At 38.3% G+C, this 27,575-nt stretch overlaps 1 protein-coding gene across 2 annotated transcripts in view; it reads right to left on the reverse strand.

The window, feature by feature from the left end:
• The window catches only part of LOC139949100 (uncharacterized), a 101,196-nt gene that overhangs the window by 5,723 nt on the left and 67,898 nt on the right, over window positions 1-27,575 (reverse strand). For both annotated transcript variants that reach the window (XM_071947507.1, XM_071947506.1), the window contains exon 2: window positions 11,992-12,262. In XM_071947507.1, the coding sequence (XP_071803608.1) occupies window positions 11,992-12,168 (177 nt within the window). In that variant the 5' untranslated portion in view covers window positions 12,169-12,262. The remainder of the gene's footprint in view (window positions 1-11,991; window positions 12,263-27,575) is intronic.

Here is a 27,575-nt window from a genome sequence, read left to right on the forward strand (position 1 = left end):
GTCGTTTGGGTTTGGTTGTGTTTCTTATTTTTTATTGCAAATCCAACAACACAAGTGGTTACAGGATTATGATGATTTAGATAAGACATTCAAATTTTCAGATTTAGATGTAGAAAGAAAACCCCAACTTGGGGGGGGGGGAACCCACGCAATCAGGTAGGGACTGAAAGCCAAATCCATACAGGGCGCCAGTCTGAGGGGAGATGTGAACTAGGGTCTACAATACATGAAAGGCAGGGAATTAAAGGCAGTGGACACTATTGGTAATTACTCAAAATAATTATTATCATAAAACCTTTCTTGATTACGACTAATGGGGAGAGGTTGATAGTATAAAACATTGTGAGAAACAGCTCCCTCTGAAGTGAATTAGTTTTCGAGAAAGAAGTAATTTTCCACTAATTTGATTTCGAGACCTCAGATTTAGAATTTGAGATCTCGAAATCGAGCATCTGAAAGCACACAACTTCGTGTGACAAGTGTGTTTTTTCTTTTATTATTATCTCGCATCTTGGACGACCGATTGAGCTAAAATTTTCACAGGTTTGTTATTTTATGTATATGTTGAGATACACCTAGTGAGAAGACTAGCAAGTACCAATAGTGTCCAGTGTCTTTAAAAGAAACCACTAAGCCAACCTGAGTTTGATAGTATAAACAACTTGTTAAAGTAAACATTTACAAAACTAAAACTTGTGATGAGGATGCTTATTACTAATGGAAACCCCAAACTCAAATCAAGCCCAAAATCGGCGAACATCACTCATGTCGAAGGTTGACACGAACGTCGTCAGTTGGGAAAACATCTATAATTGTCAGTATCCGGACATGGAGGTCAAATCTTATTCGCGGGTTTCCATTGTTGATTTGTTAAATTTATTTTAATTTCATTAAGCCGTAAAATACGTCAGACTAAATTATTTGAGTAAACAGAAACGCACACACGTAAAGCAAACTACGGTTGGAACAAACTCAGTTCCGATACGCGCAAGACATGCACATTCATTGCCACCAATGACGTCACCCCTTTTTTTCTTCAAACGGGTAAATTAGCAGTGAAGATTGGGGGTATGGTCAGTAATAGATCTTTAATTGTGAAAGCTTCACACTGAGTAGCCCATTTGCTCCACACGATTGGCGTGATTACTTTATACATGTTATTTCCATTTTGGCGGCATGCCCATAATCAACGTACCAGCCATCCGCCCTTCAGCACCTCTTAAAGGTGATTGAGTGCTATACCATGCGTCTAATACGCGTTGACGTCTCCAGTTGCCCCCCTATCATTTCCGAAGCGTTATTTGCCCTAGGGTTATTTGCGAACGGAGAAATAGTTGTCCTTGTTTTTTGAAGTTTTTTTCTTCGTGTAGCGCATAGGCGAGAAACGGTATGTTTTAACCGCTCATTGTCTCTATATACGTCGAGTGATCCAAACTTAGCATTCAATGAAAATTGCCAACATCAAGGTACTTATACAAATTAAATACAACAAATATTTACAAAGTTGACATTTACATTATCCTCGAATAATCCTAAGATGTTTAACAGTTTTCTTATTTGTTTTCCACTTAAGACCATGCCTGCAAAGCACGTCATTATAGCAAATTGATTGCAATGTGTGGGCAATAGTTTTGCCAGGGGGGCCAAAGACAGTCAAAATAGCCACAATGAATATTTCATGAGTGTTAAGTGTCACTTCATACAGCGTCTTATCCTAAGGAAGAATTATTTAAAAGCAAACAGGTTGATATCTACGAGGGTCAATGAGTGTTAACTTCAAAATAATCGTACCATGAATTAAGTGAATATCAGAAACAAACCCGTTTATGATTTCTTAACTCAAGTTCCGGTGCAGAGAATCGTTATCCATCGACAAATTCTTTTTCTTCATAAAAGTTGTGTCGGAATCTTAATAATATCTCATTAACGTTTTTTTATGGTCATTAAGAAAAAAAAATAAGAACAAAACACAGTAAGAAAGACAAACATTATATAAAAAATAAGAAAAACATTAAAGCAACACGTTGCCTTGGATCGGACGAGTTGGTCTATAAAAAGCGTTTGTAACCCTTTTTTATAAAATGCATATGGTTGGAAAGATGTTTTAAAAGTAGAATACAATGATCCACACAAGTTTGCCTCAAAATTGCGTGGTTTTCCTTTTACTGTGCGAACTAACACGGTCGGCCATTTATGGGAGTCAACAAGTTGACTCCCATAAATGGCTGACCGTGTTAGTCGACGAGGTAAAAGGAAAACCGTGCAATTTCGAGGCATGTTTGTGTGGATCATTGTGTTCTACTTTTACAATATCTTTCTAACCATATCGATTTTATAACAAACGGTTACAAACGCTTTTCAAAGACCAACTCGACCGATCCAAGGCAACGTGTTCCTTTAACACAAAATGTAACCGTGTTGAAATAGGGTACTATAGCCTGTGATATATATTGAAGAAACTTGTATTATCTCCAGATTGAAATATGTAATATGCAACTCACAATCACTAGATATGTTGAATGTTGGTGAAACTAATCCATCGAATAAAGACATGAAGTAGTCTAATACAATCCTGTATCAAGAAAAGAGCTTTGGACAATTATATCTTGAAACTTTTTTATATGAATGTAATTTACGCTAACGACAAATAGATCTTCACCTTTTCATTGTCTAACGTTCAGGCTATGCTCATGAGTGAGATGAGCTTTTTAAGTGCAATGTTCATGGCCGTTGTACGCCCATAATTTATTTAAGCCAAGTATCATCTCGTATTAAACAATTAAAGGTTAATACAGATCGAGAAACAACCAATTATACAAAAGTACACTCACATTCTGTATGAGGCAATCGTTAATTGAAACGACCCCGATTTGTATCTGTTCTCTCATTATGTTGCGTTTAAAGGCACTGGACAATGTTGGTAATTGTCAAAGACCAATGATCTCACTTGGTGTATCCAAACATATGCATAAAATAACAAACCTGTGAATCTTTGGGCTCAATTGGTCATCGAATTTACAAGAGAATAATGAATGAAAAAAAAACACCCGTTGCATTACTTTGTGTGTTTTCAGATGCAGAATAAAAGGCTTCAGATAAGGTATTTTATTATTTGAGTGAGAAATTACCTCTTTATCAAAAACTACGTTACTTCAGATGGAGCCACGTGTGTCTTCACAATGTTTTATGCTATCAACAGCTCTCCATTGCCAAGTTACCAAGTAAGCTTCTATGCCAACAATTAATTCGAGTAATTACCAATATAGTGTCCAGTGCCCTTGAAATAACTGAACACAACTTAACGTAGCGACAACCGGGTAGGGCTACGTCACGACGTAGCGGGAGCGCATTTCTGCGCTGAACTTGCCGATTCATTGGTTTAGGTGCCATTACTGCGGTGTGAAAGCCCCGCACTGTGCCACAGGCGAAAACATTAACAGCAATGGCATAGCATTCAGCGTCAATTGTGAGAGAAGTCCACCGGGGCCAAACAGTAATACGAAAAGTGGATATCAGAGTCTAGTTAAAGTTAACCAATTGAATCTTAGGACGGTGCATTCAGTATAAAAAGGGTACTTCTGTTTGTGAATATGCTCGAGAAAGTAGATGAAGAACTAAGAGGTAAAGTAGGAAAGGAAACAAGGCAGTTTGCATGTGGTGAAAGGTAAATCGGCGTAAAAGCCAATAGATCAAAGGTATTTTCAATTGTCAATATCAGTTAATTGGTTGGCATCACACAAGACAAGACCGTGTACAGACTCTGTGTGTACACTGACGAACGTTAGTTTTAACTTCACGTTAGTCGTGCATCTTTGTGCCTGGGTATAGCTCTGTGCGTTCAATAATTATCATTCACAAAATCTTAAGTTACTTGTGTTCCTCCACAACTGATGATAAGGTTTTTCGACTCAAATTGAAATTTGTTAAAAAAAAAAAAACAATTCACACAGAAAAACAATACCCAAAAAGTATTAAAACGGTGTTGTTTCCAGTTTAATGTAGTTTAAAGACAGTGGTCACTATTGGTTGTCAAAGACCAGTCTTGTGAAAGTGATGAGAGACACAACAACTAGCATAACCTGCAATCATAGTTGCCGTAAAACAGGACGTTACTTAAAGACAGTGGACACTATTGGTAATTGTCAAAGACCAGTCTTCTCACTTGGTGTATCTCAACATAAACACAAAATAACCAACCTGTGAAAATTTGAGCTCAATCGGTCGGCAGAGTTGCGAGATAATAATGAAAGAAAAAAAAACACCCTTGTCATACGAAGTTGTGTGCTTTCATATGCTTGAATTCGAGACCTCAAATTCTAAATCTGAGGTCTCGAAATCAAATTCGTGGAAAATTACTTCTTTCTCGAAAACTACGTCACTTCAGAGGGAGCCGTTTCTCAATAGTGTCCACTGCCTTTAATAAGTTAAATTTGACAGAGGTTGCCGTCAAGAGTGGTCTAACCATATTTCAATCTCATGGCTGAGAAACATGATCATACACAATGTAGCGATATGTCAACTGTGAATTGTTCCCGCCAAAACGACGTATACCATTTTTCAGAATTCTGAGTTCACATTGCCGCGTTTGTTAATCAAGGCTGATCATTCCATAATTTGGTTTCTATCAAAAGAAAAGAGAGAGAGTAGTATAAACAGAAGGGAGCCATGACCAATGTCCAAATAAACGCAAATACCGTAACTCAATTCTGTGTACATTATCTAGAACTCGTTTGGCTATTGCAGGCAAGCAAGCTTTCACGGTTGAGTCTAATAGTTGTCCCCATTACTCTATACATAAGCTTTATAGCAATAATGATGCAAGCCCCAAGGTCACATTTGATAGGTCTCTTCTGATGTATCACTGTACTTCAAATTGTTTAATGGGTCCTACATTAGAGAGAATCTGGACAAATAATGCAATTGTGTTTTGTCTAAAAAAATCTAAAAGGATCGTATAAAGACCAAGGCCTGCACTCTGCATAATTTCCTCTTATTCGATTGTGGGAACACAAACTGTAAACATCTCCATATTTACTTTTTGTTCAACCTTTTTTTTCACTGAACACAATTCCAGTGCATGCGCCCTACATGTATGTTATTGGATTACGCACATAAGAGACAAGTATATTTATAATAAGAACAATGTAAGAGACGCAATATTTGGAATGAGGAAAACGGGAAGAAAGAAAAACGAACAAATACACACCCAAACAGACAAATATATAAAAAAACTAAAAGGACGTATTTTATACCAGGTTGAGAAAACTGTCCATGTTATGTTATTGTAGAGTGCTTATTGACAGATTTCAGTGTGCAGTGCGAAGCTCATTTGTTTTAAAGACAGTGGACACTATTGGTAATTGTCAAAGACTAGCCTTCACAGTTGGTGTATCTCAACATATGCATAAAATAACAAACCTGTGAAAATTTACGCTCCATCGGTCATCGAACTTGCGAGATAATAATGAAAGAAAAAAAAAACACCCTTGTCACATGAAGTTGTGTGCGTTAAGATTTCGAGACCTCAAATTCTAAACTTGAGGTCTCGAAATCAAATTCGTGGAAAATTACTTCTTTCTCGAAAACTACGTCACTTCAGAGGGAGCCGTTTCTCACAATATTTTATACCATCAACCTCTCCCCATTACTCGTAATCAAGAAAGGTTTTATGATGATAATTATTTCGAGTAATTACCAAAAGTGTCCACTGCCTTTAATGTAAAACTAAAGTACCTGATGGCTTCATTTTGTTTCAAGATCGTTTGTATTTCCTCACGTAACACGTAAAGAAGTTTAGGGATAACTATACACATTACATGGGCGGGGCTAGAGTAAATTGTTCATGAGATGGAGGAGGCAACTGTGAGTCAGACAATCACAGTGGATTTACCTGGAAATTCTACCAATTCTTAGTTTTTTGACGTATCGGAATGTCTCCCACCGTCATAACAATTGTGACGTAGTGGAGCCCAATACCTGACGTCATTACCATCATTCTACAAGTGTCCCCACCCACACTACCTCTCTTCATGCGTGACTTTTTATAAAATCCTTCTGGAGCACTTTCTTTTTGCCCATTATTTTAAAGTAACATCATTTTTGTTTTTATGGTCAGGAAAATGGATTCATATCGTGTAGTTGAGTTTCAAGAATCACACTATGCAACCCATCCTTGAACTATATTTGACTAAAATAAGAGGCCATCACTTTTTGTTGAAAACAATTGCCATATACAGGTAATTTTATGTTGGAGATTTTATGAGCATAATTATTAGTATATCTAGTTTTTTTTCTCGTATTTTTACATAAAATCATTTTGCTTTTTTGCCGAAATTGTACACAGCTTATCAGACCTCCCGTTAAAGGGTCTTGCCTTGGCGTGGCATGATCAGGGAAGAACAGGTCGAGGGAGGAAATTGCGAGGTGTGCCTGTTTAACGGTTGACCACCGCGCCGTTTGGGTCTCATCATAATTGTTGATGCACGTTTTCCAGTTAAGTACACGAGGCGTATTTCCGCTCTCGTCGGCTCTGTCCATGGCCAAGCAACATCCAAGCCAGCTTTGATTGAATTTCTCTTCCCCGGAGTTGGATGAAATCATTTCCCTTTTTGTAAAGAGAAAGACCTCGCAATGATTGTCTTGGCAAAAAATAACAGTCGGGAGTTTGGTCTGTATGTAGACATTCCGAATGTTTTGTCTGTAAACGTTCATCAATGGAAGATGAACGACTTCGTTTTCTTCTGTCATTGTCACACTGACAAGGTTATTGTATGCTTTGGATTGGAGTCCAGTATCTTTCTCTATTATTTATAGAAGTGATATGGACGAGGGTTGTTTTAGTTTGTCATAGTAATTGATTAACTCATTATTGATCACAGGTCAGTCGTTGATGATTGGTAGCAAGACTTTCTGGCGGGACTCTGAAATAAAATAATGTTCGGCCCGATTGGACTTGGTTTCGAGTGGTTTATAACTGAGCATTGATTTATAGATGATGCGACTTGTTGCATTAGGGGTTTGTCATCACTCTTAGCGAATCCAGTGATTTATAACTGAGCATTGATTCATAGATATGTGACTTGTTGCATTACGGGATGGGCATCACTCCTGGTGAATTATTATCACCCATTCATAGACACAAACTTTGTAAAGAAGGAGGTTGATTTTCAGTGTTGATAATGTGCATTGAAGAGCTTTAACCACATCGCGCATATGCACTTAAGCAGGGTATAAAAGAGTAAAATACGAATAATGAGTTGACGCGTCACCTCAAACTAAATATACTGTTGATGCATCGCATGGTTCGGAGTGAAGCTTTTGCACGGTTACACTGCAAAAACGTTGGTCAAATCATTTGTTGGGCAAAGTAACTTCAACAATTATTGGTCGATAATTGCCCAACAAAACAAATAATTGGTCTTGTTGGGCAAACATTTTGTTTGCCCATTCTTTGTTTAAAAAGCGGAACAAAAGTTGGGCAAGTGTTGGGAAAATATTTCGTAATCTGAATTCATCATAACTGTTGGTGACACTTTTGCTTATTTACTGGGCAACTTTTTGGTAATCTCGGTTGTTGGTTAAAATTATGCACATTAGTTGGTCAAAATCGTCCGATCATGCGCACTACGATTAAAGAGTTGCCATAAAGTTGGGCATTAAACAGTAGAACAAAGATATTTTCCAACATGGCGAGTGGAGGAGTGGCTGTGACGAGCGGGGTTGTCCAGTGGATATAGATCCAACTTGAAGGTGAGTTTTTAACTAAATATGAAGTTGTGTTTTCTATTCAGTCGTACATATAGTCGTGACAATTGCAGAGCGAGCAACACATTGACACTACTGTGATAGTTTCAGTTGTATCATGCCATTATGTGCAACGCCGGTTGTGGCATGTATGCGTGGTTGTTGTGTTGCATTGTGTATGAAATACATGCATGGAACTATCACTGCATTGCTTGCGCTGCAACTGTCACGACTGTGTACAACAACTGAACAGGAAACAAATTTTATTTAGTTAAAAACTAACCTTCCAAAGCATCTACAAACCACTGAGCACCCTCACGATTTTGAGAGAGATGCCAAGGTCACAACTCACCACCGTTTGCCATCGTGGAAAATATATTTTATATGCCTGGTTGTATGACGTATCACAGGAGAAACTGTAAATCAAAGGGTTAAATACATTCACCATTTGTTGGATAACACCGAAAATGGTTAAACATTTTAACTAGATCATGAATAAAATCATCGCCCAATAAGTGGGTAATTGATAATTATTAAATACCCAGAAAATGGGTAAACAAAAAATTACCCAACTGTTGGTTACCAAAATATACCCAACTATTGATGATGAAATATTACCCAATTATTTGGCAATCAGAGCGCCCAACTTTGATGGGTAATACTTTGCCCAAAAGTTGGAGGAGTTCACTATTCGCCCTTAAATGGGTAAAAAGTTGGGCATTTTTTTACCCAATTTTTTTACAGTGTAGAACACAAACCCTCTTGTATGTGTAAGGTCGCCCATTGCTTGGGTCAACCTTGTACTGTGGACAACCTTGTATTGTGGACAGCAGAAATAACAAGCACGTAAGATAACCCAGAAAAGAGAAGGGGTACGCCCTGGTATTCCTGGTTTGATTGGCAGTATATTGCGCCACAGGTACCATTAGCCTACATGGTGCTGTGTAAAAAGGAGTTGTCCCATAATTCAAACGTAGTCAAACATATCACACCACACCACGTGGTCCGTTCCTAAAACAGGTTGTTCATTTCCCTTAATAGCATGGCTTAGTCTTGAAAAGATACCTGATCGGAAGAAGCAAGCTTAATTGATTTCGATTCGGGTACAACATTTCCCAAAGGACCCGCTGCATCTGTCATAATAGAAAGGCGCGAAAAAAGCCCCCCTTTTTACTCCGACGTGCTGTTGTCTGTTATCTGCTTTAACGTACAATAGACCGTGCTCTACTTAACTGATCCCATAGATTTATCGAGGTACATCTGGTTTAAATTGAACTGACTCATTTTTTAAACGGAGATTAAAATCGTGGTCTTTGAAAGGCCGCCCTTTTTTCCAATAATCTGTTTCTAAAGACCGCTGAGTCTCATCACGAATTGTTTAGTAAACATGTTTTGTATCTTGCCATTATGTTTTGCTTCATTTGAACTAGAGATGCGATTAATTCATGTAGATGGCAGTAGTCCTCCGTTTGATTTGTATACTGCATGATTTACTTCAATATGGTTAACTTTAAAGGCACTGCTGTTGATTTCACAAAACTCTTCCTAACTTAACACTAATCTTAGGACTTAGGACGAGTCCCAACCCTGCACTGTAGCATGCGGACATAAAGATTAATCCTAAGTTAAGACGAGTTACTCGTCCTAACTCGAGATAAGACGAGTCCTAACTCTTTGTGAAATCGACGGCTGGACACGTTTGGTAAATGTCAAAGACCAGTATTCTCAGTTGGTGTTTCCCAACATGCATAAACAACAACCCAGTGAACATTCGGGCTCAATATTGGTAATGGAGTTTGCAAGAGAATAATCAAAGAAACGGTTGCATTACTTTGTGTACTTTCAGATGCATAATAAAATACCTCATCTGAAGTCCCTTATAACTTGAGTGAGAATTTACCTATCTCTCAAAAGCTATGTGACTACAGAGGGAGCTGTTTCTCACACTACTCGTTACCAATTGTTTTTTTTATGTTAACAATTATTTTGAGTAACTACCAATAATGTCCAGTGCCTTTAGGCATATTATCAGTAGCTTCACCGTGTCGGTATTGTGTCTAGTGCTACACGACACTGATGTGAAAATACACACACGTCTTTGGGAGTTAAAATAATGTATAAATATATCATAATAATGGCGGCAAAACAAACAAGTAGGACGTGAGTTGTGAAGACTGATTCCTACAGAGTTTCTGTAACTAGTTGTGTTCGTTAGTAGGTTTCTAATCATGCTTGCATCTCGCCACCCAGTCATGATATGGGTCCATGGGAGGGTATACAGCTACCTACAGGGAGGGTCACAATGTCCCTAAACATTTGTAAAACGCCGTCGTATAACGTCGCTACATTATCATAAAAACTACACTCAAAAGTCCTAGTTCAAAATTGACCCGGATTCCTAGTCCCGTTGAGCAAGACCTATTTCCTGGTATCTTCCCGGTCAACTTGACACAGAATCTGGCTAAAGATAACCAAGCAATTGTTCAAACTGACATAGAATTTGAGCGGGAAAATCACATTTTTTTTAGCAAGTTTCCGGGTCAACTTTACTCCGGAAATAGGTCACGCTCAACCGAACTCGGAATACGGGTAAATTCTGTCCGGGAGTTCTTAGAGTATAACCACAGTAGAACATGGTGAGCCAAGTTTCTGGTACACGTTCGTTCAATGGTGATTCGCTTTCTACATAGTTCAATGGTTGGTGCTTGGTTGGATTGGGCTGCACCGTTTGATTGCTGTGGTCGAATTCACAGAAGTCTTCCTAAGTTTATGAGACACTGCTCTAGAATTGCAAGGGTCGTTGGTTCGAATCCCACCCGAGTAACATGCCTTTGATATTCTTTTCACAGGACTCGGGAAAGTACTGAGTATACAGTGCTAACACACATCGGTGTATGGGTAAAAATCTTATGATCGTATCCGTTCAATTTATATAAACATTTCTAAATATGGAATAGAAAACCCTGCATTGATGACGTCACGGTTTGTTTTACTGCATTTACACCCCTGTACTGATGACGTCATGGTTTGCTTATTGACATTGCTTAAGTGATGTAAGCTGGGTACTGCATTTAATTGCGACAGTTCTGCAGAGACAGTTATGGTTTCACGTTCTTCAGAAATGGTAAACAAGATGTGACGTCATCAGTACTGATGAGGTATATTGTCACTATGTCTCCTGTGTTACTTTGTTAAACGCTCATCTCTAGACGCAAAACTTTACATAAAAACTCTTCATTGAAGTCCCATTTGAATTGATGTCTTTAATTTGACATTCGTGGACCTACACCCAGGCGGATATTAAACACCTCAAACGTGTAATGATGGTTAGTAAGAGTTACAATCTTATGAATGCAAATATCAAGGGTAACCTAATCAATACTTGGCACTAAAAGAGCACCTGTTTTCCATTTACAGGTTATTCGGCCGGCTCTTTCCTGGTCATAATATCCACCTTGAACATGCTACCTGACGACAACCAGGTTTGCCCACACCTCGTGCAAATTTCAAACAGAATAGAAAGTGTATACGTATCTCGCCCATTTTATTCTTTGACGAAAACTAATTAAATTTGACGCACATAGTGTGGCATCCATCGCCAGTCGTTTATTGAATTCATTAAGAAACACGCGTGAAGTTACTAGCGCTGGAGATAATTACATTCATTATACTAGATTAGAAATCACACCAAAGGAAAATAGAAATTGTTACAATCCATTTTTAGAGTAAAGCAAGCGACAGAAGAGAAAATGAAAAAAAAAATCATCTTCAAGCAACCTTTAAATAAGTCCTATACTTTCGTGTTTGTTGAAGTAAATGTTTCAACTGGAAACTTAGAATAAAGGAATTTTAAGACGACAATGACAACACTCATGGGCCGATCTTACAAAGCACTAAATATTCATCTGAAGATGTGCTGTCAGTATTGCCATAATCATTTGTAATGTGACATCACATTTTGCTTAGCAACTAAGAGTGATTCCCAGTTAAGATCAGTTAAGTAACAACACAAGAAGATTTACGGACATTATTTGGGAGAGTGTTTCAAAGTTCAGCAGCAGAGGGTGAGAAGGCGTGTTTGCCATAAGTTATTATAGATTCATGAGTGTTAAGCTGAGTTTTATCGGAAGAAGAACGGAGTCCTGGACGGCGAGCTTGGCGAAGAAGAAACATATTACTTATTAGACAGATAAGGTGGAGCAATGCCATTCAAACATTTAAAAACATATAGAAGAGTTTTGAACTTGCCTGTAATAGTTGCATAAGGAAACGGTTGGTTTCAACATTGTCCTCCGTGTCCCAGTTTGTCACCCCGCCCGCTCGTCTCTCTAAAAGGTCATCAAACTCCCTCGCGTGCGTACTTCTGCTCTGGAGTATAACGAGAAGTACGGTGGCGATGAACAGGACCATTGTTGAAGTCTTCATGGTGACGGGTAGGCAGTGACGGCTGACAGGCCTGTTGTTTGCTTGTGTTTGACACCTTCTGTTTGCTCTCACCACACTTGGCTGTCCGTTGACGCTACAAGAAAACAATAAGAACTAGTTAGGCGTGCTCCTCTGGGGCATGTAAAAGTATCCAGTGAGGTGCGGATTAGGCGCGCGCTAAGCAGCTGATGCCGTTAGCAATCATTCAATGTGATTTTAACCACACCCGTGCTTGTTTCAAGCAGAATGCTAAACATCTTAATTTAGGTTCAGCTGAATTTTAAACCACTTAAATTAGGTTCCCGGAGAAAACCTCATTTCAATGTCCCACATTACGTCCCGAACTTAGATGTTTTCGTTTCGTATGTTTTAAATTTGTTATGCCTATTCTAAACTAACTAAACAACATTCATATATGGCATAATTTAGCTTTCTTTGTCAAGTTTCTAATAGCAAAGCCTTCTTTTTAAGAATCTTGTTGTACCTCTGCGGAAGTAGAATATAGCAAGACAGTTCTGTAAAGAACAAACTCTACCTGCAAAGAATATACACACAAGGTGTTACCGCAAACCATTGGTACCTCACCATGCATTGCCTCATTGTTTTGTATCAGGGGTGTGATGACGAGTTTTTGAAATTAACAGACTCAAATAACTTCTCTCTCAACAGAAGAGAAAATAACGTCGACAAAAATGTCCCTGAATAATACAATTAATGCTGACTGTTAAAACAATTGTTTTTTTTTAAATAATAATAATTATTTGCTTATCCATACTTTTTAATTGGCTTTATCTCAGCCCTCGTCTGTCCTGATCAATTTAAAAATTACGAGTCAGATGAGTTCAATTGAATTACTTTTAATATAATTACACTTTCATTTCTGTACAATCTCGTATTCAAGCAAAGCCTCCAGTTCGATTCCTGATAAAAAAAAAAAACATTTAAGTATAAACATTGTTCATTATCTGCATTGTACTGATGTTGATGAAGTTAAGTTTGGTGTTTGATCAGGGTGGGACTCGAACCTTCCAGGCCTGATGCAGGTGTTTTTACAATCTAATATTAGGAGCTCGTCAGACGAACTATGTTTTTATTTTGTATATATCAAGATTTTTGTTTTTTTTTCCCAGCAATATCCGACAGCGCAAGCGCCATGACAGGCAGGATGAAAACATTAAATAACAATAAAATTGTTTGCATAAAATTGTTTGCATAATGCATGTAAACATACAATTTCGGTGTTATAGGGCGTTGCTTTGGCGTGTATTCTCATTTTTTATTGTTAATTCTTTTTACAGAGTTCAGATAATAATTGGACAGGGTTAAGACAGTTAGATAAAGCACATGGAGCGACATACTGTATAGAGGACACCATCATAACATTACCGCCCGAAAAGGGGAACTAATGTGTCTCTTCATGATAACTTGGGACATGGAGAAGAAAGACCTATCGCGTATCTTGGCCAATTACAGTCACGGAATAAAACGTGGCCCATCGTGGATCGATGCGAAACTTGAAACACAACACCAACCTTTCTCGTCGAGATAAAGTTGTTATCTCATGGTCGGTCGCGTTCTTCCGTTTTAGGGAGAGACGTGTAGACGTGGGTGTGCATGGATGCTCATTTTTACGTTTTGCACCACGTTGGAGATCGTGCCCATTATCGAGTGAGAAGATGCACGCGGGGTTTAGCGCGTATTTGTGTTTTCACTTATGGGCTAGACTGTAATATTACTCGTGCTAACTGTTTATTATGACTTGGCTGTCTGTGGGGAGTAATTGAACGGGAGGAACCCGTTAAGGGTGTGGGTGTGGCGCGGGTGAAGAGGGCGTGTCAGTGACGCGCGCTGCAAACACTAGGGATATCACAATTTATTGCTATCAATCTGCAATTTCCATTTCACTCAACATAAATTCTTCACGGTTTGTCTTCTTTGGAATAAAACGCGACAAATAATTGAAGAAGCTCTGGAAATGTGTCTTGTACTATAATTAGCTATGGAAATTATAACAAACGGCATTTAATAGATGGAAATTTGCATCGGGGATAACGAATATTAAATTGGGTTTTACCCATGTACACCAAGGTGTGTTAGCACTGTAAACTCTGTGCTTTCCCGAGCTATGTGAGAAAAATCACAGGCATAGTCAGCACTTAGTTTTGTAAAAATAAAAGACACATCTGTGTATATAGGCGTATGCGATTTCCTTTCGGATGGATTTTGAACAGTACTTTTCATCCGGTGATTAGTGCTGGCGCTATTGGCTACCAACTGATCTCAACTGATCTCCAGCTATTGGTTTACTTGCTATTAATCAAAAGTTGCATCCCTTAAAGTGTTCAATGGCTGCCCTTACCCAAATTGTCATAATATTGGCTTTCCAATTAATTGAATTTTTAAATTTTTTATAATAATAATAATAATGTTTTATTGTCACTTGTAAAAAATACACATATTTGTACAGTGGAATTCGTTTTGGTTTTGCGTGTCTAAAAATATGTTTATAAAAATACACACTAAAAATTTACCATTTATACAAAAATACATCAAATATATAATAATAACATTTATGAAAAGTATTACAGTATACAGGCGAAATGCGAAAGATTCCAAATCCATTACAAAATAGGGAGACCACCAACATAGGGCTAGATTAGATAGCTCAGTTGGTACAGTCCTTTTTTTCAACACAAAATTATATACAATTTAATAACGATTTTTTTTTGAAATATATAAAAACCAAACCCTACTTTAATAACTATGAATATAGTAAGGCAAACAAAACGATTTTTTATCCCCCTCCATGAGAACATTTCTCAAAGGTCGAGTCCCATGATAGATGCGGTACTCAACACTCACGGAATGTGTGCACCGTAACCATAAACGAAGACCTCTGACGTCACAGTTTACTTTACACATTGTTCTCTCCTACACTAAGCAATTGAAATGAGATCTGCGTATGCGGATTCCGAAGTCCGCATCACCACCGCCCACACGATTGGAAGCATCCCGGCGCCCATGGGAACGAGTTTCAGTCCCCGGATTGGGTTCTCTATAGTCTGGAGTTAAACTCAACCGTTAATATAGAACCCGATACCCAACCGAAGTGTATTAAATCATCGTATTATAGCCATTACAACGTACCCTCTGGAAAACATAGTCACACTTGATAACCATCAACGCATGGGGGTGATAGTAGAATGTTTGTTAAAGCTCTTCATCCATGGTTAAAACAATAAAGCACAGACAAAGATCCAGATTGACAAAAATCACGATCGGAACTTCAGATTACGTGTAAACAAAATGCAACCCTTTTGCAATGAAAAAAAAACAGATCACCGTTACGAACTTCTTTATCGAAAGACAAGGATTAACACAAAAGGAAATAATGCCGAATCTGGACCACAGTGACGCTGGTTCTGAGCACTTTCTTAGACATGGAATAATAATAATTATTGGTTGGTTGACGAGGAATCCGAAACTGAATGATTTTAACATTGATGTTTATTTTTTTGGATATAATTCAAATTTTACAAATCGTTGATCAACAGTTGACTCCCTAAAATGCAACACCATTTTAACACCTCTTTTGCAAATATCTTTGGGTGTGCATTTAAAGCACCCCAGTTCTTTCCCGTGTGGTGAATCCACCTCGAGCGCTCATCGAAGGATACAATTACAGCCAGAGGCAAAAGCCATGTGAAATTGACTACCATCTAATTACATCCTTAATTCAAAAAGCAAACCCCGGATTTTTGGTTCGTCTTGGGGCAATCTTAGAGATGCCGGTGTAATCTTATCTCGCTTGACTATCAAACGCACGTATGAAGATCCAAGCGCTTATTATTCCGTCCACTGACATGATATGAAGTAACTGTCAGTGCTGTTTTAAATACGGCCTAGATACAGCTAGCGGTTCTTAAACCCCCTTTACAATCTTCAATCTAAGTATGGGCAAGACGGTTGCCGATTAAAGGTACAGCAGCCGATTTTACGAAACGCTAGGATTAATCCTAAATCCCGCGTCCTAACTTAGGATGTGTTCAATGCGTCCTAACGTCTTTGGGTAGGGAATTTCACTCGTCCTATATCCTAAGATTAATCCTGAGTTAGGAAGATTTTGGTGAAAACGACGGTTGGACACCTTTGGTAATTGTCAAAGACCAATCTTCTCACTTGGTGTATCTCAACATATGCATAAATTAGCAAACCCGTGGAAATTCTGACTCAATTGGTCGTCGAATTTGCGAGAGGATAATGTACGAAAAAACACACGATTGTCGCACAAGTTGTGTGCTTTCAGATGCCTTGAATACGAGACCCCGGCGCTGAGGTCTGTTACTCAATTCAAACATTTTTTTAGTGATAAATTACGTCTTTCTCAAAAACTACGTTACTTCAGATGGAGCCGTTTCACACAATGTGTTATTCGGTCAGAAGCTTGCCATTGCTCGTTAATAAGTAAGTTTTTATGCTAACAAATATTTTGAGTAACTACCAATAGTGTCCAGTGCACTTAATTCACTAACACATTCGGTTTTAGGGTTGACGTCTTGGAAATGCTTTGTAGGCACATCACTTTTGTGTCATTGTGAGAAGTTTATTCGGAAAACAATTATGGCCTTTGCAGAAGGTAACAGGTTTCTGAGAATGAACAACAATTATTAATTTGCAGGTCTTTTTTCAAGCTTTTCCTTGAGGTGAAAACATGAAGTCTTAGTTCCAAGATCTTTCTCATGGATGATGCTACATCGAAATGGCACGTTCGCTGTATTCAGTAGTAAAACCTGGTCACATTCATGTTCCCCATAGCCCCAGTTTGGTAACATTAATTCTTTGAATAAGAGAACCACATGTACCTGCAGCCAATTTCACGAAACGCTGGAATTAATCCCGAGCCTCGAACTCGTCCTAACTCAGGATGGGTTCAATGCGTCACACCGTCTATAACTCTTCCTAAATCCGGACAGGTTCTTCATTAATTTAGGCGATGCTCGTGGCTACTTTCTAACTAAATTGTGAATATTGGGCCGGACCATAAATAAATTGCAGTGAGTTTCGCGCATACAAATCGGAGGCGGCTAATCTACCGCCACTTTGTCTGTAAATTCGAATTCTCTCCACTGGCACGTGTAGTTTAAACCGTAGGCGTACCACACTCTTACTCTGTGTATGGCTTTGTTACACCAATTGTTTTTGGAAGTGTCATTTGAAATCAGGAACCCAGAGATGGTGTGTTTTTGTTGACATTGTAGTCTGTAAGGACTACTATTTTTTGGAGCGTGAGAAACATGAACTGGGCCAGTAGTTTGAAGCTTTGCATGGTGTAGAGAAATAAGAAGAAACTATGAACAAAAAGTAAACTTGCGACTACAACCATGTAATACCATCTCTATGTGGGAGTGTTGGCTCTGTAAAGAGCCGGTTTGGTCTCGACGTTTCCAATAGTATACTCTGTATTACTAAGGGAATCAATGTGTGGTGAAGAGGTTTTCAACTAGTGGTTTAATCCCAACGAGGCCTGGTTCTTGATAATTTTACCGAGACGAAGTCAAGGTAAATTATCAAGAGCCAGGCCTCGGCGGATTTAAACCACTAGTTGAAAACCGATTCAACACAGTTGATTCCCATTCATGAATACCTTTTCGGTCAAAAAACATCAACACCTTGGGTCAAAAAGTAAAATAAATGCAAAGATTATAATTGTTCAATGATTTCTTTCAACACAACACCCCTCCAGCTATGAAATGGTACAACTGTCCCGGCCGTTGCTCTCGACCAATAGGAATGAATAAACTGTCTTATAAGCACAGGTGCAAGCTCACGTGTCACGCCCATGTTTCAATACTTTTAACTGGTCATTATCAAAGGTTTAAACACCCCAAGTGACACACTCTCAAACAAGAGGAATAGCAAAACTGTCTTAGGTATTTATGAATATTCATTTATAGCTTCTTCAAGTGAATAGGCCCAGCTTTCGTAGCAAATTGTATTGGCTCTATGTAATCATTTCTTGTGAATATATGTTTATATGAGGTTTAAAATCGTTTATTCCTTTCGATCGTTAGTATAACAGAGCAAGACAGTCTTGCAGTAAGTTCATAATAAATACATTTTTTTATACACACCTTCAAACAGCTATATTCAGTAAAAACGTGACCCACTTCTAAATTGTTTCTGTGATTTACTTAATGTGCGTGCCATTAGGGTATAGGGAAATAATTGTCCAAAGCCAATTATGGTGCGACGCCAAAACTGATTTCCTTGAAAAAAGCTATTAAAAGCTATTTTGTATACAAATTGGGGCAGTCCCCAAAGTAATGTTTTCATATGAATGTTATTGTCTCAAATTTTATGGTCGCAGTATTATGAATAATGCATTTTGAATTGAATACGCTGTTTTCAGAGAGCTGTTTAGAAATGGTTAAAGGTAATGGTTGAGCTTCTAAATGATGCTTTCTGTTTGGCAATGTCTCGTCACAGTTGCTACATTACCTAATCCGACGAACGAGACCATAGGCCCTAAGTCTTGATTCGGGGAAGAATGGTCTGCTGTCATGTTGCCTGATATATTTTCTAATACATAAAAGTAAATTAATAAATAGCAACGCTACACGGAAAGACTGGCATTTTCATAGGTCTGACTGTGTGTTTATATGTGTAAAATACATTTCAAATTATCCGTGTGTTTTTCTGCTGGCCATTAACATTTTCTGATGGATTTAAAATAGATATCGAAATAATCAACAGGCAAGATTAAAAACAGCTTTGAGGACATGGATGCGTAGGACTAAAAGCACCCATGACATCCATGTACAGATCGAAGGAATGTTCACAGAATTATTGTAACACAGAGCTGTGTGTATATTGACCCATTTCACCTGACGTCATCATCAGAAAAATATTGAATGCGCCATACTGGTGGGCAATTTCAATGTGCGTTTTCATATATAACTCTATGCATTGAGTATGCTGTGCGTTATGCAGTGAAGTGCGCGTTTTAGGCGACGCGGCGTTAATACACATAAACCTAACTGCCCACCAACATGGTGAGCGTGCAAGGGGTCAATAGGCATGTGTGTGATTACAAGTCTGGGCCCAATTTCATAGAGCTGCTTAAGCACAAAAATTTGCTTAAGCAAAAAATTCATTGCTTAGTAAAATCAGATTACCGGCCAAGACTCCACTCAATTGTTATGCTAAGTAAACAACAGCTAAGTACTAGTCATAAGCAATGTATATGGCATGACATTTTGGCCAGTAACATGTGTAAAATAAGCGAGCTATTTTCTTGCTTAAGCAAATGTTTTGCTTAAGCAGCTCTATGATGTTGGCCCCTGGTATAGTTGTGCGTCATTTGCTAGACTGTCCATATCCTATCAGGAGTGCGTTTTGGCGACCCCAACCAAAAACTGTTTCGGTTGTTGGTCGTTGGTTCTGCTGTTCAGACGGAACGATAACCGAGTTGTAAGCTTGGTTACCGTATTGGTTATGACGTCAGAAACAGTTTTTGGTTGGGGGTCGCCAAAACGCACTCCAGCCTCGCTACCATGGGCAGCGCGCCGTATCGAGCAAAGCATGCTGGGGAAAAAATGGCGCGGTGAGATCAATCACCCCTGGGAACGAGGTTGATATCCTACACAAAGATCAGTCACTGTTTTGCACAGGGCACCAGTCTAGCGGAGCCATGTCCTCTCGTAACTTTTACTCGTTGTGGTTTAATACTGTGTGTTCTGAGACTATGCAGAAATTTACGAAACAATTAACTTGTAAGAATTTGTTTGCCAAATACAAGATGCGCGAAGCTCTCAATTTACTCCATGATAGAACTGAATGATATGCAAGTTAACTGATACAGTTGCGTTACCAAGTTGGGTGAAATCGAGCTTTCGCGAACAACCTAGGCGTGGGCAGGAGTATAAGGTTGTCGATGGAGCTTGGCTTATCTTTTAATTACACAAGACATACAGGTATATTTCAGATAGTCACAACATTTCTGACGAGCTATGACATCATTTTAAAACTCTGTTTTGGTTGATCATTATCCATCCACCACCATGCCAAAAGTTCCCTTTGAAATCCTAGTAGGAACAGATCCAAGGTGTATGCTTCAAAACGCCTGAAGGGGTCACAGTAAGATTTCAATTTTAAAGGTGTCCGTGTTTTCAAGCACTTTCCCGCAACCAATTTACAAACATGGTTAGAGGGCACCACGTGGACATCCCACTCAAAATGATCTTAACTTTGTTATCAAGAAAATTTGACTTTTAACAAGTTGTGTGTATAACTTCTTCTGAAATCCGAGTGCACAGCTCGCAAAAGTCATTCAAATATGGTCTTTTGGATGGACCTCACGGAGTGTGTGTGTATAGTTGCCGAGACGAAAGTTTCAAGTTCTGTTTAATTCAAGTATCGGAGACAACTTGGGACGGAGAACCACTTTATATTTGTGTGTTTAATTCCAAGGCTGATCCGGGCACTAGAGGTTAACAAGATACTACTGGGTCGTGTTTCATTTAACCTTCATTGTCGTGGTGGTGAACTTGTTTTGGGGTTTGATTTCCAAGAGCATCCTGCAACGTACGTTTCTCACTCATAAACAAGCTGGGGTTTTTCTCGTTAGGCTGAACTTTTTTCCAGCCGTTTCTTGGCTTAAAAGGCACTGGGGTTTCAAAAACTAATATTATCACTTGGTGTATCTTATTAATATGCATAAAATAACAAATTTGTGAAGACTTGGGTTCAATTGGTCATCGAAGTTTCAAGAGAATAAAGAAAAACACCATTGATTCCTATTTACAAACATATGTGCTTTTACATGCATTATAAAAAGACTTCAGCTGAAGTCTTTTAATATTTTAGTAACAATTTACCTCTTTCTCAAAAACTACGTTACTTAGGGGAAGCCGTTTCTCACAATGTTTTACACTATCAACAGCTCTCCATTGCTCGTTACCAAGTCAGTTTGTAAGTTAATATTTGTTTTGAGTAATTACCAAACGTGTACCTTCCCTTTAAAAGGTAGTAAAGAAACCTACTTAAGCAAAAGTGCTATTCACATGATAGCACATTTACTAGGGTCCCTTGTTTAATTTTAACATGGTTGTAAAATGTGGCAATGTTTGACAATATTTTGTAATATTATTTTAATATTTTAGTAACAAATTACCTCTTTCTCAAAAACTACCTTACTTAGGGGAAGCCGTTTCTCACAATGTTTTACACTATCAACAGCTCTCCATTGCTTGTTACCAAGTGAGTTTTTATTCTAGAATAATTACCAATATATAGTGTCCAGTGCCTTTAAATATACTCTGTAGTAAATGCCCATCGTGAGTAATTTTGGAACACATTTAATACTTTTGTTTTACTTCTTCATAAAATTCACTATCTTGGAACCAACAAAAATCAGACCAATAACGTAGTTACAGACTGGGCCCAGTTTCATAGAGCTGCTAATCACGAACATTTGCTTGTAGCATGAAATTTCTTTCTTGATAAAAACAGGATTGCCTACTGAATTTCTGTTTGTTGCATATTGTTTGTTACATGGTTTTCAGCTGTTGTTTGCTTATCCTGAAAATCACGTGGAAATTTGGTTGGTAATCCTGTTTTTATCGAGGCAAAAATCTCATGCTAAGCAAATTTTTGTGCTTAGCAGCTCTATGAAATTGGGCCCTGGTCGGAACAGATATGTGACTATTGTTATACGTCATCGCAGAAAACCGAACCCATGAGAATTCTGTTGATCTGGTCCTGAAACCAGAATGCGGTGTTAAACAAGTTCATATTTTAAAAGCATTAATGGCCTGACGTCTTTCTCGAAGGCTAAATTCCATACATCACTCATTATTTTCTCATTGCCTTCTGGAAAAAAACATGTGGGGGGGGGGGGGACATAAGAAAGTAAAAGAAGGTCTTGACAGTTTTCATTTTTAGTTCTGAATTATAAACGAAATAATATAATGAATTCTTTTTCAGACTATTGCTATTGAACCTAAAAAAAAACAACTATCTTTCACATTTGCTGCGAACAAATAAGTTGTATGAACCCAAAAGTGTTTACTTCTCGTCGACTTGTAAATTAGTAATTAGCTGTAATCGACCGAACCTTTGAGACAAAAAGGTCGTGGGGTAGACTTATTAGCTAGGGCTTAACGTCGTTATAAGATGAACGTTGGGAATTCAGTATGCATAATTGGTGTCTCGCTCAATGAACTGACCAAAGTTCTCTTCCATGCAGGCAGTGACAGAATGAGTGTATTGCGCTCAAACATTTTGTGAGAATGTCAAACACACGGCATGTTAAAAATAATTGCATTTCTTGAACACATCACAATATCTTGAATTTAAGGAATAATAATAAACCAAAAAGTAAGTCTGAAGTGTAAATATCGTCAAAACTACAAAATATTAACATATAATTTAGAAAAACAGTTTGTAAAGGCCTTGACACAATTGATAATTACTCAAAATATGTGTCAGCTTAAAAACTGATTTGGTAACGAGCAATGGGTAGAGGTTGATATGTATAAAACACGGTGAGAAACGGCTCCCTCTGAGGTAACGTATAGTTTTCGAGAAAGAAGTATAATTTCTCACTGAAATATTTGAATTGAATTCGAGACCTCAACTTAGGTCTCTATTTTAAGGCATCTGAAAGCACACAACTTGTGTGACAATGGTGTTTTATTTTTTCTATGATTTTTCTCTCGCAACTTCGACGACCAATCGAGTCAAAATTTTCACAGGTTTGTTAATCCATGCATTATGTTGAGAGACACCAAGTGAGAAAACTTGTCTTTGACAATTACCAGTAGGGTCCAGTGCCCTAATAAATGACAAAAATATTAGACCCTTTGTCGACCTTTGACCTGTAAGAGGTAAACGTTCCTTCAAGATGATGGGGGCTGTGAATTATTGAGGGGGAGGGCGTCACATTGTGTTTACAGTGTTTATTATCTGTGTGCAAGCATGCTACAAACTACTTGTTTAGAAACACGTAGTCAATACACGTACGTCTCGTGTTAGCCTGGGGGGCAACGCAACTCGCTAAAGTAGAAACCTCCACTGCTCCCACACACTGAGGATAAATGTAAGATGCGTTGCCAGAGTGATTATATACTGAAATTTGATTTATTATTTCCAGAATTGAAAAGGGGGGAAAGTTTATAGGACATTCAAGCAGACTGGAAATTTCGAAGAGAGGTTTATAGTATCGCGCCGGGCATGCGGGAAGGGGAAAAGGAAGGACCATTAATAGGCAGGGTTGCTTGACTCTTAAGTGGTTTTATTACATTCCCAACGGGTTATTGCGGGCAGCTGCGAAAAGTCAATTGAAAAGGAGAAGAGTATGTTTTGGATTGTGTGCCCAAGTACAGTTCCAAGGTTTTCACACAGCTTGAATTCTGGAGGAATAGACAACTGTTGATGAGGAAAATCATTTCACGAGAATTAAACGGTCTATTTTTGTTGTGGTAAAGAGTACAGCTTGTGAAGTATGGACTATTGTGCAGACATCTTTTTCCAGTTTGAAATGACCCAAGCCTAACCATAGCCGTAAGGTTGTTAGGTTGTTAAAGGTAGTGGACACTATTGGTAATAATTATTGACATAAAACCTTAATTAGTAACGAGTAATGAGGAGAGGTTGATAGTATAAAACAGTGTGAGAAACGGCTCCCTTCGAAGTGATGTAGTTTTCGAGAGAGAAGTATTTTTCCACGAATTTGATTTCGAGACCTCAGATTTAGAATTTTAGAGGTCACGAAATCAAGCATCTGAAAGCACACAACTTCCTGTGACAAGGATGTTTTTTTCAATCATAGTTATCTCGCAACTTCGATGACCGATTGAGCTCCAATTTTCACAGGTTTGTTATTTTATGTATATGTTGAGATTCACCAAGTGAGAAGACTGGTCTTAGACAATTACCAATAGTGTGCAGTGTCTTTAAATAATACCAAATGGACCTTGGGTGAAAGGACAACACTGTTTGTCTATACTGTCCAAGTTCTCTTGCAAACTCTCGTCAAACATGGCTATATTTAACAACCTTGCTGAAATTAAGCAAGGGACCCCAGTTTAATTGCTGTCGTCTGAACAGCACTTGGCAGGCAATCAGAGATGATACTGGCGTGGCGTGCAAAACCCTTTTCTGCTTGCAAGGGTTTTCAGATCCAGATAGTAAACAAGCCACTTGAGTTAACTCCAGCCCAAACTTGAACTTTTCAGTCAAACACAGGGATTTGGTCAAACTAATTGAAAACTGCCTTAACTTTGGAGTGCTGTTGAAAGTTAATATAAAATGGAAGTGGCGATTAGGGTGTGCGATCGTGCAATCCTAAAAGCGCCAACGCGAAGTTGGATATAGGAGTCGTGTAAACCTAAGTTTAGAAAAACAATGCAGTTAGCATTTTATACTGGAATAGGCATATATATATATATACACATCCTATATTCCAATTAAATAATTGTGGTTTTAATTGCATAATTTGTACAATTTGTTTGCCGACATTGTCAATAATATTATTAACCTCATCTTTCAAGAAAGTCTATTCTTCTTTAATTAGGAAAGGTAAAACACCTTTCTACAAGACTACTTTCCCACCTTTTTTCTTTCTTTCCATCGTTCTTTCATTCATTATCATTTATTTCACCTTCCCCTTATTTATTGTCTTCTCCAAGTGTTAGGGAAAGTGTTGCCCCCCCCCCCCCATCTCTTGCGCCGCCCCTAAATTGGATACCTCTCCGATGGCTGGCAAAGATCTGGCCATGGCTAGTACACGAACTAAAGCAAAAATTGACCATTTCCAGTAAAACTCTCTAATTGTGACGAATTTAGCACCAAGGATAATGTGTTTTTGCCTGTTAATGTACAAAAAAAAAGGACAATGCAAGATGCTTGAATATGGCTTCATTCAACTCGCCATTATTGACCCACAACGCATGTCGTTATAGAGGTGTTTTTCTCCGTATATGTCTGTGACCATTTCCAGTGAAAACTCTCTAATTGTGACGAATTTAGCAACAAGGATAATGTATTTTTGCCTGTTAATGTACAAAAAAAGGAAAATGCAAGATGCTTGAATATGGCTTCATTCAACTCGCCATTATTGACCCACAACGCATGTCGTTATAGAGGTGTTTTTCTCCGTATATGTCTGTAGTGAATTATTCATGAACCATTGCACTTTCAAAACTCGATTGTAATGATTTGTTTGAGTCTGATCCATATGATTTTGTTTCAGGGTGAGAAATTAACTGCATCAAGTCATGTGCACGTAATCAGACTCACTGTTTAAAATAATCTCTAAAAAGTCTTCAAAATAAAAAATGGAAGATATAAAAAAGTCAATTTGCAGAAGTGAAGAAAAAAAAACGGTTCAAAACCTGGGCCATATTTCACAAAGCTGCTTAACGGCAGATTTTGTGCTTAGTGTGCGATTTCCATATTATAATTAATAGCGCTGCTAACCGTAAGCATACAAAAAGGCGCGTTAACATGCATGTGCTTAAAAAAGTTTTTGAAATTTAATGACGTCACAGTTCTAATCTATGGTGAACGCGCAACGTGGCCGCCATAGTTTGTCTGCTAACCTGTGAAATACGTTTACACCCCAGCAGTTGTTTTACGGATAAGGTTCATATCAATTGGTACAAACTCAACCTTTGTGTCAAAAGATCAAGCTGTAGTTTAAAACCCACGCAATTTGATGTGTTTATACCGAATGACTATAAAGTCCTCCAAGCTGTATAAATGCCGTGTGTTATCGCTGTATATAATCGTGGTGACGTGTATAACGCAATGCAGTCGTAATGGGTACCATCGCTTGACATTTTAAAGACAAAACCCTTCAAACTGAAAGATATGATTCTATCTCAAACTGAAAGCCCCCTTCTTCCGTACCAAATTGTAAACTATGCAACACTGGCACCATGGAAATTTCAGATTATGCATATTTTTGGCTGTTGAAACCTTTTAAAGGTTTGGCAGTAATTTTTTTTTTGAAGTATATGGCTAACAAACCAGTAAAGTGATCCCGTTGAATTGTCTTATTGTTCGTTGCCTGGGTGATAGTGACGAGTGTTTTAACACTATGCATTCCTTAGTACTAAAGCCAGTGAATCAAATAACAACAACAGGTTATCATGTGAAGCGAGTTCTGCGAGAAACATTTTCTGCGTTTTGATAAAATATGGACATTGTAGTTATTACAAAATAACAAATTGGCGCTATCTATAAAAGTTGCATCAGATGCGTGATTGTTTTAGCTTTACACTGGTCTCTTCAATAATGATAATTATTTAAGAAACGACACTTCACAAAACTACCTTGCTTTTAATCTTCCTAATGAATGCAAAAACATTTGTGAATGAAAAGCAGAGAAAAAAATCCACCCAAATTAAATATGAATTTTAACAATATTAACATTCAATGTTCATAGATTCCCGAAATGGACGTAGTGCAAACGCAAAAAAAATTGTATTACAGAAGAAGTTTCCAATCCTATCCTTATTCATAACAATATAAAGCCCCCTAAATTATTACTGTAAATTAAAATTACTAAGTCTTCAAGAGCTTTTAGAAATCGTGTGTGGGTATGTTTCACTTTAAATTCCGTATGGCACCTCGTGTCAGTATAAGCAAACTCCAAGTGCGAGCAAAGCGGCATTCCCTTTTCCACAAATTTGATAACCTTAACTGATGTAAGTGAAACTCCAGTTAGTCCACTTACCGTCCACTTTTTGTTTAACGTTCAAATCAAAAGTGCTTTAGCTCGCTGTCTCTTTTCGGCTTGGGTTCTACCGTCCAAGTCGCCATCGCCAAGGGTTAATGTAACGCTAGTGGTCGATGGACATCGATCGTCAGAAACCCCCACCGACGGATTTTTTTTATTTTATTTTTTTTTTTTTTGTCAGAAGGAAACAACGTGTCTATTGAAACTGGGTTAAGATATACGTGGGGGTAAACCGCCCCAATCATTGTTTTAAGCTCCATCCGGCCTGAAGAAATCATTCCCGAAGGGTTTTGAGAGAGAGTTGGCATAGAACTAAGTCCCCCCTTGAGGACAACAAAAGGAGGGGAACTAAAAATCGAAGAGCGAAAATCAGGTACTTTTGGTAACAGGTGTTGCCTTTTGCGGTGTATGCATTCTAGAGGAAGCCGTCAACGGTTTCTAAAGTTGTCCGTTTTCTGCTGCTGCCTTCCCGCGCTCTGTTCGCAACAAGTAGGAGGGATCTAAAAGTCACGCTGGCTTGCTGCTCGAGTGTTATTGGTTGATGCCGCCGAGTGCTAGAGCGGAAACTCTAGAGTGCCATATATTTGGGATCAAGGTGGTGACGTGCACTCGGGATAGGAGCTGAGAAAACACTTCAGTGGAATAAGAAGAAGACTGGCAAGAG

This window comes from Asterias amurensis, chromosome 16 (assembly GCF_032118995.1).
Source record: "Asterias amurensis chromosome 16, ASM3211899v1".
Lineage (NCBI taxonomy): Eukaryota > Metazoa > Echinodermata > Asteroidea > Forcipulatida > Asteriidae > Asterias > Asterias amurensis.